The following is a 12,416-nucleotide window of genomic DNA, read 5'->3' as shown; positions in this document are numbered from 1 at the left end:
GTGCCCTGACTGGGAATCCAACTGGTAGCCTCTTGGTTCCAGGGTCGATGTTCAACTGCTAAGCAAACACTGGCCGAGCTGTGCCTGACTTGTATGTGTTAATCAATCACTATGCAGTTGGGCATAGTTAATGAATGCTATATGGAAATGAAATGAAATGTTTTAATGACAGATGATATTATTTCTAGTGATTCTTTATATATTACGTTAGAGCCCAGTTTTTTCCCCCCTCATCGGTGGTTGAAAGTTCCGATGTTACCTTTCCACAAATAAAGATTCAGCCCCACTACATGCCAAGAATTATGCTAGATATGTGGCTGAGAAACCGTGATGCTTTACCTTTCAGATTGCCCACACTCCATTAGAAGACCTGTTTACCCACATCATTCAACAGGTACGCTAACAGAGTACAGTGTTCAGTGATCACAGTTAGAGGAAAGAGCCCATGGGAAGGCACTGATGAGAGAAATGTCATTTCACTATCAGGAAAATGGCCACTATCTAGCCAAGGAAAAAGTGTAGCTAGAACTGTGTTAAAGGTATCTATTATTGTTTGGAAAAAAACCAAACCTGTCTGGTTCAGTGGTTAGAGTGTTGGCCTCACCCATCAAAGAATCGTGTGTTCAATTTCTGGTCAAGGGCACGTACCTGGGTTATAGGTTTGATCCCTGTCCTTGGTCAGGAAAATATACTCAGGTGAGGATTAACAAAAAAATAACAACAACAAAAAAACAAGTACAGTGGCACAAAGCAATAGCCATTATTATTCTTAGGGATTTTGTGAGCGTACGAATCAGACAGGGCACACCTCTAGAGGAAGCTGCTGGGAAGCCAAGCATCTGAAGCTGGAGAATCCATGTCTAAGGTAACTTCTTATTTCATGTGTCTGGCAGCTTCGCTGGAATAATGGCTAAGCAGGGTCTCTCCAGGACAGCAATCTCAGGGAGTGTTTGGAGATAAGGGTGAAGGAAAGTCATCACATTTCTATTTTTGTTGTCTCACTGAGTAGTGATGTACTTCAATAAAGAATAAAATAATAATGTAAGAGTGGAGACAGATGAAGAGAAGGAGGTGGAGAGGAAAATTTCAGCTTTGGCTTTCATGAATTTGAGATTTCAGTGGGGCCATTTCTAGTGTGGTCCCAGGAGAACAGTCAAGTCCAGAGATAAAGACCTGAGAACATTAGCTTAATTGTGTTTTATTGATTGAAATCATAGCAATGGAAGAGATTACTCAAGAAAATTGTATAAAGCTGGGGTGGGAGTGGGGCGAGAGGAGGGCTCAGAACAAAATGCTAGTGACTACATTTATGGGTAAAGAGAGCACCACACAATGTTCCTTTTGAAATATATTCAGAGTTATGGTAGCTTGTTTGCTACCTTCTTAAAGGCAAATTGTGAGGGTTTATTTTGATGTTGAACAATGCCTCATTTTCTGAGATATTTATTCTTATCTTTCAAATTAGTTGTGAAATCTGGAGTATAAATCTAACATGAAACTCTGGTTGAAATATTAAATATGCTATATCTTCTAAGCATATCAGAACTATATATTTTCATATAACCACATATCACACAAAAAACATTTATTAAATTCTATATTTGAGACACTTTTGAATTCTGTATAGTGCTTAGACTTAAAGGTTCTAGAAGGCTTACCCTGTGTGTGTTGCTTTGAGAAAGATGGTTCTTCAATGTCCTTTGGGACAGTTTCTGGTATATATATAAACGAGAGGCACGGTGCACAAAAATTTGTGCACTGGGTGGGGGGGAAAAGGGGGTCCCTCAGTATGGCTTGTGCCCTCCCACAGTCTGGAACCCCTCGGGAGATAACGACCTGCTGGCTTAGGCCTGCTCCCGGGTGGCAGAGGGCAGGCCCAGTCCCTAGGTGCAGCCCCTGGTCGGGCTCAGAGCAGGGCTGATTGGGGAGTTGGGGCGCCGCCCCCTGTCATGCACAGAGCAGGGCGGATCCGGAGGTTGTGATGCCACCCTCAGTCACACTTAGGGTAGGGCTGATTGGGGGGTTGGGGCACTGCCCCCTGTCACACTCAAGGCAGGGTCGATGGGGAGATTGCGGCGCCACCCCCTGTCATGCACAGAGCAGGGCCAATCAGGGGGTTGGGGCGCTACCCCCTGTCATGCACAGAGCAGGGCCCATCAGGGGTGTTGGGGCTCCATACCCTGTCACGCACAGAGCAGGGCTGATAGGGGAGTTGGGGCATCACCCCCTGTCACACACAGAGCAGTGTTGATCAGGGGGTTGGGGCGCCGCCTCTCTCACACTCAGGGCAGGGCCGATGGGGAGGTTATGGCTCTACCCCATCACACACAGAGCAGGGCCCATGGGGCGGGGGGGGGGGGTGGGGGGGGTTGGGGCACTGCTCTCTATCACCCACAGAGCAGGGCCTTTGGGGGGGGGGTTGGGGTGCCGCACCCTGACACACACAGAGCCTCAGGGCGATCAGGGGTTTGGGGAACTCCTCCCTATCAGGCACAGAGCAGGGCTGATAAGGGGGTTGGAGCTCCTTCCCCTGTCACGAACAGAGCAGGGCAGATAGGGAGGTTGTGGCCCCGCCCTCTGTAACACACAGAGCCTCAGGGCAATCAGGGGGTTGGGGAGTTCCCCCCTATCAGGCACAGAGCAGGGCCGATCAGGGGACTGGGGCGCCGCCCACTGTCACACACAGAGCAGGGCCCGTGGGGGGGGGGTTGGGGTGCCGCACCCTGTCACACACAGAGCCACAGGGCGATCAGGGGGTTTGGGTGCTGCCCCCTGTCACGCTGATCCCAGTGCCGGGAGGCCTCGCGGCTCCGCTGATCCCGGTGCTGGGAGGCATATTACACTTTTACTATATAGAATAGAGGCCTGGTGCATGGGTGGGGGCTGGCTGGTTTGCCCTGAAGGGTGTCCTGGATCAGGGTGGGGGTCCCCACTGGGGTGCTTGGCCAGCCTGGATGAGGGGATGATGGCTGTTTGCAGCTGGTCACACACCCTTCAGGGTGGGGGTCCCCACTGGGGTGCCTGGCCAGTCTGGGTGAGGGGCTGAGGGCTGTTTTCAGGCTGGTGGGTGACTGAAGCTCCCAAATGCTCCTTTTTATCTTTTTTTTAAAATTCTGGGCCAGCTTTAGCGCTTACTCCAGCTCTGAAGCCTCTGCTGCTGAAAGCAGGTATCTGGTTTGTTTGGGTTCTATAATCGAAACACTGTATCAACTCCAGCTCTGAGATCCCCGTTCGCTGAAAGCAGGTTTCTGGGGTTTTGTTTAGCTTCTATATTTGAAACTATGTTTCAAACTGCAAGCTCAGAGGCCGGCAAGGCAGGCGGGGAATGTTGGTTTCCTCTGCCACTGAAGCAAGCAAGCCTCATGTTCGCTTCAAGCTGCCTGGCTGCTGGCCGCCACCTTGGCTGGCAGTTAATTTGCATATCACCCTTATTAGCCAATGGGAAGGGTAGCGGACGTATGCTAATTACCATGTTTCTCTTTTATTATATAGGATATGTATCCTATATAATAAAGATGTAATATGCAAATTGACCATCACAGCCTCACACAAGATGGCTGCCACAAGATGGCTGGCAGTGGAGGGCAGTTGGGGGACCAGGCCTGCAGGGAAGGGCAGTTGGGGGTGAGATCAGGCAGGCAGTGGAGCAGTTGGGCGTCAATCAGGCTGGCCAGGGAGCGGTTAGGGGGTGATCAGTCTGGCAGGCAGAAGCAGTTAGGGGCAATCGGGCAGGCAGGCAGGGTGTGGTTGGGAGCCGGATTGTGAGGGGGATGTCTGACTGCTGGTTTAGGCCCGATCCCACAGTGGGACATCCCCCAAGGGGTTCCAGATTACAGAGGGTGCAGGCTGGGCTGAGGGACAACACCCCCCCCCCAGTGCACAAATTTTGTGCACCAGGCCTTTAGTGTGTGTGTGTGTATATTATATATACATTATACATATATATAATACACACACACACACACACACACACACACACATACACACTAGAGGCCCAGCACATGAAATTCGTGAGCAGGTACGGTCCCTAGGCCTGGCCTGCGATCAGGGCCATCTTCCCCAGCTGCCTGAAGCCTACCCCGCTGTCATCCACCCCTTGTTCCCCTTTTGCCATCAGGTAATCGGTGCCTGACAGCCAGGGGAAGGGACCTAGAGGTCAGCTATTCCTGCCCACTCACCAGCCCTGTACCAGGGGTCTTGGCCTGGCAACACCCACATCCCTCACCACCCACTCCCAGTTCCCCATTCACCATTAGCCAATTGGAGCCTGCCGGCTGGGGAAAGAGACCAAGAAATGGTCAGTGCGCCTCATAGTGATAGTCCAGCAGTCGTTCTGCCTTTAGGGTCAATTTGCATATTACCCTTTTATTATTAAAGAAGAGATGAAAATAATTTTTACTCTTATTCTATTTTTTATTAATAAGTGTTTCTTGAAACCTGGCCAAGAATTTTGAGGCTAATGCAACAGCAGAAGAAAAAAAGTTCTGTGATTGATTGGTCATGTGTGCAATGGGCATGGGAGTGGGAAGTTATAAATGATATGCCATATTTTCTCTCCCTGACTAACGTGCTGCTTAAAGTTTTTAAAGGTAGTGTTTACTCGGAAGTTATTTGAGGAGAGCTGCTTTGATACTAAAAGTATCTTACCCTTTAACATTTGTTACTGCCTACTCTAGATTTCTACATGTGATCTGTTGAATGAAATTATTTAATGTTATCTGTCTGAATGCTGAAGAGTATCTGTTGAAAGTAGATTTATTTGATATTGGGAGAGTGTTTTTCTGTATGACATATAAAATTACTATTATAATATCTTGGAGGTATTTGCACTTCCACAAGGCAAATAATTAATTGCAAAAGAAGCATTAAAATATTACAGTTTGTATTCAGCTGGCAAGAAGATGACATGTTATGACACAATAGAGAACAGATTATAGAAACTAACAAACGAAAGTTTGAATTTCAATACTGCTACTTACAAGAGGTATAACTTATACAAATTACTTAGTATTCAAATGTTACCAGCATCACCCCAGTAAGTTCAATAAAATAAAGAATTCCTGCCGAAACTGATTTGGCTCAGTGGATAGCGCGTCGGCCTGCGGACTGAAAGGTCCCAGGTTCGATTATGGTCAAGGGCATGTACCTGGGTTGCGGGCACATCCCCAGTAGGAGATGTGCAGGAGGCAGCTGATTGATGTTTCTTTCTCATCGATGTTTCTAACTCTCTATCTCTCTCCCTTCCTCTCTGTAAAAAATCAATAAAATATATATTTTTTTTAAAAAAGAATTCCTTAAAATCAGCAAAAAAAAAAAAAAAAAAAAAAAAGAAAGAAATGAGAAAATATAAACTGCCTGTCACTTAATAAGGACACAATGAAGATGAGTATGTTTCTGTATTCTCTTTAATATATTTTTGATCATTCCGTTCTTGAAACAATTTTCCTAGCTGAAATGATGTGTTGTATCATTGTTTGACACTACTTCCCAGTAAAAATTAATAAGTCATTTAGTTATTGAACACATACCAACCTCATGAGAGGAACTGAGAATGAAGAAAAAAAAGAATATAATGTAATGCCTGGCCTGGTGAGCAAAAAACAATCAGTTCAGGAAACAGACATTTAACCTGATAAATTTCCATGTCAACTAAATAGAGAAGAATAAAGACCTATGCACCAGTGGGAGAGAAAACTAACTCTGGACTCGAAACATGCTTCAACTTGAGTTGATGTCTGGGAAACATTTTGAAATAGAAATAAGATTTTGTAATGTGGGTAAGAGAAAGAACAGTATTTCAGATGAAGGAAACCTCATGAGAAAATCCATGGAACAATGGGGGGCGGAGGGGGGCAGGCCACAGGGAAGAGGTGTGGTGACAGTGGAGAACGTGGGGTGGAGGATGTACAGAGGAGTTGAAGCTGTAAAAGAGGATGGGAGACATGCTGAAGCATCTATAAACCAAATCACAGAACTTGGATTTTATCCTACAGACAAGTAGAGTCAACAACAATTTCAAAGAAAGAGATTGCCATCCATTCTTTCTTGGGAAAGTTAATTCTGTTGGCTGTGAGAAGAATGATTTGATTTGCCTGGAAATAAAAATGGACTGATAACAGAGACTAATGAAGAGGTATTATTAGAGTCCAGGAAATAAATGGCAAGGAAGTAAAAAAAAAAAAGTGCGTAATTATCAGGACAACTCCATAATGTTCAATGGAGAAAATGTTAGGGACACCAAATTTAAATAGCAAATCAAAGAGAGAAAGGATGTTTTGAAAGAAGGAAAATGAGTTAGGTTTTGAATGTTTTTGGAATACCTGGCAGAAATGCAGGTGGTAGGTCCAGTTGAAATATCTACAAAGTACCAGTGAAATATTTAGACAGGGGACTCTGAGATTAAGATTGAGTTTTAAGTATAAAATATAGATTTGCTATAGAAAGAATTGAGAAAAAATTAGCTGATGCCTAGGATTATGATTTTGAAACTATTCATGGTCATAGTACAAAATTTAGGGAAGGGGGTCAATGAGTGGACCTTAATCTGGGAAATAGGAGGAGTGGCTGGAGAGATAACTGTTGTGTTAAAAAAAGATGAGATTAGGGTTTCTAGAGGAAGGAAGGCGTCAACAGGATCTGAAGTAGCAGCTGGATACTAAATGAGGCGTGCGGGATATGTAGATTATGCAGTTTGAATTGGGAAACTACAAGTTGTTGTTTTTGTCAAGGTTGTATGTTTGTGGGTCTTCTGTAGACACAGCTCCTTCAATTTTATTATTCCTAGGAAGCACCTGGGGATTCTGTTAACATGCAGATTCTGATTCAAGGAGGTCTGAGAGGAGACCTGGGATTCAGTCTTTCTGACAAGCCCCAGGTGGTGCCTATTTTGTTGGTCTGTGGACAGCACTTTGAGTAGCACGGCCCAGTGGTTAGTTAGGGGATTGAAATTCAGGATGTTTACTTTGAGAAGCGTTCCTTGTAGTAAATGGATATTACAGTCCCACCTGGGAATTTGCACGGAGGCTGGATTAAAATGTTCTGGCAGTTTGAATCTTTCTGTGTATTGGACACCAGATGAGTTTCAGCCTTTTTTTTTTTTTTTAAATTGGCTGTCTCTAGTCTCTTTTTCCCTTCCATGTTAAGGGAAATAAAACTATTCTCTTGATATTCCACTTTATCAAGTAGATGAGCTGATACTTCCTTTAGTAGAACTCACAGTGAGTCTCAAAGTATTTATTTCTTTTGTGCTTTTGTTTCTGATATTTTTGCCACTTAGTAGCTACATTTGACAACATTTCAGGAAAAAAAATATGCAATCTTCAGTCCAGATGTCTGAAAAATCCATAGTTTATTGGTGTTCTGACTTATAATCTACCCTACTTGCCTCAGAGCTGTGTCTACATGTTCCTTGTGTCTGTTTTACTAATAATTGTGTTAGCTGTATCTACTCGCCTGCTTTTTGATAGTCTGTTTATAAATTTGTAAATTGGAAAATGGTACAGTGGGGCCTTGATTTACGAGTTTAATTCGTTCCGAGACCGAGCTCGTTAAGGAGCTCGTTAACTCAAATTACTCTATTAACTCAATGCAAAAAATCGGCCTAGAGACAGCTGGTATCTCAAAAAACTCGTTAGTCGGGACACTCGTAAATCAAGGCCCCACTGTATTAAAAGCACTCTTTCGGGGGGGATGCTTTTCTGCTGTGTAGGAAGTCAGAGCCAGATTTAAACAAACAAACAAACAAAAAACTAAGAAAAATAAGAGGAGCTAGAGGTGTTGTGGGAAGAGTTGGGAGCTTGAGTTGTGTGATAAACATGGAAACTGAATGAGAAAATAGATGCAAATGACATGGTCTTGATTAAATATCTGCAAGAATTAAAAGGAAAAAGGGAAGAATCAACAATTGAGGTTTCAAGCCCATAGGACTGAAAAAAAAAATGGTGATGCTGTGAAGAGAAATCAACAAATTAAAGGATCTGATTAGGACTTGGGTAATAAAAGGAGGAAAATGGGGGGTTTAATATAGTGATTTTGAGGATCATGGGAATGGACATCTTTTACTCAGTTGCTATTGATGGCTGGGAGTAGGTTGCAGACATTAATTCTAGTTTCTAGTATATTTTACTTGAAATCTTAGGTCAGAAACAAATTGCTAAGTGAAAGAATGCATGTAAGTATTTGAAGAAAGAGGACGTAAGAAAAATCATTTCTTTAAAAGAAAGAGGGCCTTTAAAGGGAAGAAAAAATGGACAAGCATGGTGGTGGGCAAATCCCCTGAGCTTATTGGCATGGCAGTCTCTGGAAGAGAGAGACTGAAAAGGCGGAGGGAGCAATGAGGCCAAATGAAAGATGTTAAGAGTATGGTGAGAACTGAATACAGCTCTGTGTTCTTCGATTAGCAGTTTCACAAGTGCAAGGGAAGCAAAGCAGAAGCCAAATTTCAAAAGATTGAAGTATGAAGGCTTGGTTTAATGATATAGGCAACAAGTATTCTCTTGTATTACATTAGAAAACACATATGAGCCACAAAACCAAATTGGTTTGGGTCATGTTCCTTGATCTCTCTAAATTTTGTTGTTGTTTTTTTCACTTCTATATTAGAAATTATATTTCTTAAAGTGGAAGAGAAACCAGTAAGGTAGCTTCAAGTCCCTTGTTTTATTGCCATCTCTCCTGCTAATTTTGTGTTCCATTTGGAGAGTTACAGGATACCCCACAGTGGTGAACCTTTAGGTAGTTCTTACTCTTGGATTGACACAATAGGCTGAGACATTCACAAAATGTTTTCTTTACTTTAGATACTTTTATTTTTTAATTTTAAATTAACTTTCTTATTTCACTGAGACACCTTGGTTTTTATTTTAAATTATCCTCTGTTTTTATTGCTACTGAGGTCAGTTGGCCAGTTGACTCAGTGCCCAGTATACTTAGAATACAGAAAGCAATACTATAATGCAAGTAGTAACATATCTCAAACCAAGTGTGAAGAAACAAGTGCTCTATGAACCCGAAAAGCTTCCTTGACATGAGGATTTATTCCTGTCTAGCCAGGCAGTTTTAAGGACCTGCATGTTCCCACCACAGACTTGGCTCAGCGGGGTAAGAGTTAACTTGGGAAATATGTCATCATCTTAAGAAATCCATCCTTGACTAAGACACCCTTTGCATGGCAGCAAAGCAACTGGATCTACTGCAGCGGGGCTCCAATTGGCCCTTCTTCCCTGATCCCAACACCCCATGTGTTCCTGTTTCCTTGGAGGCCCTGGAAACTATGCATGCAACAGCTGTGTTCAGAGTCATCCCCGTCACCTGAGAAGTGATTCTCCACACATCAGTCAACCCATGACCATCCCAGGGTGTGTGGACATCTTTCAGGTCTCACCATACCCTTCAGATCACCAATTTCAGACCCCGGGGATAATTCGGAAATCAGCTTAACTCAAAGTACACATTTTCGTTTGGTTTGTAACATATTCACTGTTCTTCAAAACTTGGTTTAAATAACGTGTTCTTGTGTGGTTTTGATTAAGGATTTTTTTTTAATTTTAAAATCATTAAGAATTATAATTAAAGAATGCCCAAAAGCTGTCAATAATTGCTGTTTGTTTTTGAAGAATTTAACTCCAATTTAATCTCAATTTTTGTGTAACTCTTTCTCCAGAAAAACATCGGTATAGTTTACTTCCTTAAAACACTCTATCTAGGATGGACGAGCAACAATAAATTATTAGAAATCAGATATTTTAATCAGGTGGTTTTGAAACTAACAGGTTAAAATAGCAAATTAGAAGAGTTTATTAAAGAAAATAATGACTCATTTCATATTCTTATTTTCATTTTAACTTTTGGAGGAAGATATCTTTCTATTATATAAGAAAAACTTTAGCTTTCCTGAAGTTTTCATAGTCATTTACAAAGGTTAAATATTTTAAAAGGTAAAATACTACTACTACAATAGTGTGAATAGGATCACACAGGCTTAATTTTAAAGTCAACAATGACACTTCGTTACAAGGGGTGCACCCCATTATCTCACAGTGTGTTCATAATCAAATGTCATGCTATATATGTTGCATTATCATAATTTTCTAATTAATTTATTCTTTGTACATGTGTATTCATGTTCCAATTGCATTTCATTAACTCATAGTTTCCTTGTAAGTTTGTGCCTTCTTTCCATGTTCAAAGAATCTCTTTAATTCAATTTCTCTGTTTCTCCTCATACAGTCTGGCAGCCAGATATGCAGCTCAGTCTAATCACAGTGGAATTGCAACCAGTCAAAAAAAGCCCACTAGGTCAGTTACTATCTCTAATGTATTGCTTAACAGTGATAATCAAGTAAATGCCCCATGATGCTTTGTCCTATCATTCTAATTGCTTTCAAACATTACATTCTTCTGGATGAAAAGTTTAGAGGACTGAATTCTTCTAAGAGGCTTATTCCTATGCAGTCTCGGGATGAGCGTGATTGTGTTAGATCATGAAAATGGATTTGGCTGCTTCTACTTTAGGTTTGTCATACATAGTGCTATCACTGGGCTGAAGTCTAGCTTCCAGGCTTAGAGAAAGTCAAGGAAGAAATTGCTTGGAAGAAGCCACTTCAGGTCACGGAATCTGGAAGTTATGCACGAACGTTACAGTTGCTTTCTGAGATGGGCATGCATTAATTATTGCACATCTTGGAGCAGAATGAAGAAACACTGGCAGACTTATGTGGGGAAGTTAGCACCACGTCAGCCAGGCCTGTTCTTTTATCTATCATAGATTTAATGTCGGCTTCTTTATGATGTGTGCATTTTAAAGACAGTCTGTTATAATACATGACATTTAAAGACAGTGCTGTTGGGAAAATACTACAAAAATACTGGTATATGAAAATGTGTGGAACGTGTTTGGTTCCCTTTTCACCGTGAACTTGCTGAAGGCATGATGGTAGCGTGGAACAGCTGAGCGAAGCCACACCAGATGTGTCTTGTACCCTGATCATTATGTGATTATGTATGCCTCTCATTTGCTGGGAAGTATCTCAGGGGTGGGTTACTGGTCACTGCTGTGATAATGAATCATGGTGCACAGTGTTTGACCACAGGGACTGCTTATGATACCTTGACTTGAGGTATATGCTTTGCCCCTCACCTCAGTTTTTTAAGTTATGTTCATTTCCATAATAATTACAATTATTCTGGAGAGACAAATTAAAAGGGTATTTAATGAAAATTAGAAGAGATGTTATAAATCGAACAGTGAGCTGTCACGTACATCAGCATTTTTATTACCATTCCAAGACTGATGCATATTAAATATATTTTATGGACTTTGATTTAATAGAACATCTCGATTTCTTCCTTTTTTTAGCTTTATCCTCATTTCTCTTTTTATTACTTTGAGGAATGATCTGGAGCTCTGCCTGCTTGTCAAATGAGGGTAATGAGAAGAGAAAATGGATTTTTTAATTTGTTTTACTTGGCTTCATGGGTCACAGTAAAGATTAAAATGCATTTTAATTGCTTTCTAGAAACAGATGAACTTTTATTGCCAGCAGGGCAAGTTTGATGGCAAAGTTTGTTTATGCATGTGAGTTTGGAAAGAACTTTTAAAATCAATGACTGGGTCTACAGGAATAGTTTTCAGATTTATTATGATTGGGACATTTGGCCAAATTAATTAGTTGAGTCCTTTCTGCGGAAGGCAATCACTAATTCTCAGAATCCCTGTGTCTGTGGTTATTGTGCTTTTACTTATAATGTCTGTTATTCAATTTGAGCAAAAATTTAATTGCTTTAATCATTTGGAAAAAATTCTAATTTTGTGTATGACACAACCTCTCATTAGCAAAATAGTTGATGAGATCTTTATTAGCCACATATTTAAACTCCAAAATACAATCAGCATTTTGAAACTATTAACTATTCCAAGAAATCAAGACTTATGTTTTTAAGCTGCTATTTGTGTTTTTCTGATGTTCATTCCATTTTGCAATGCCCGGTACTGTTTTAAAAAGTGTTTACATTATGTAAGCATTCAATTTCCTAATCATCTATGGAAATAATATATTAAGTAATATTGTAAATTGATTTAAAATGTGAATATTGTCACAACTGGTTGTGAAATTGTGATATATTAGGCACCAATATAACAGATATAAACATTATTTTAGACATTTTATAAAAGATACCAGTAAAAAAATGTAGTGATGTTTTATAAGTTCTGGGTTATTTTTGTGTTGTTTTTTTTTTTTTCTTTTAAAAAGGAAATTATCACAGCAGTACACAGTGGCATTCACATGGTGGCAGCAAACACTACCAAGTGGATAGCAACCTTTACTATCATGTATTTAAATATATCTCAGAATGCCAGTACTAGTTCTTAATTTCTAGTTTTTAATTTATGTGGATCAATTTTATTATATGTACAA

At 41.0% G+C, this 12,416-nt stretch overlaps 1 protein-coding gene across 1 annotated transcript in view; it reads left to right on the top strand.

The window, feature by feature from the left end:
- NAV3 (neuron navigator 3) overlaps window positions 1-12,416 on the top strand; it is a 350,115-nt gene that overhangs the window by 129,132 nt on the left and 208,567 nt on the right. Inside the window, exon 6 of the mRNA XM_081083380.1 lies at window positions 10,228-10,296. Within this exon, the coding sequence (XP_080939506.1) occupies window positions 10,228-10,296 (69 nt within the window). The remainder of the gene's footprint in view (window positions 1-10,227; window positions 10,297-12,416) is intronic.

Source organism: Myotis nattereri (assembly GCF_964212035.1).
Source record: "Myotis nattereri genome assembly, chromosome: 2".
Classification (NCBI taxonomy): domain Eukaryota; kingdom Metazoa; phylum Chordata; class Mammalia; order Chiroptera; family Vespertilionidae; genus Myotis; species Myotis nattereri.
This window is presented reverse-complemented; position numbering and strand designations above follow the sequence as displayed.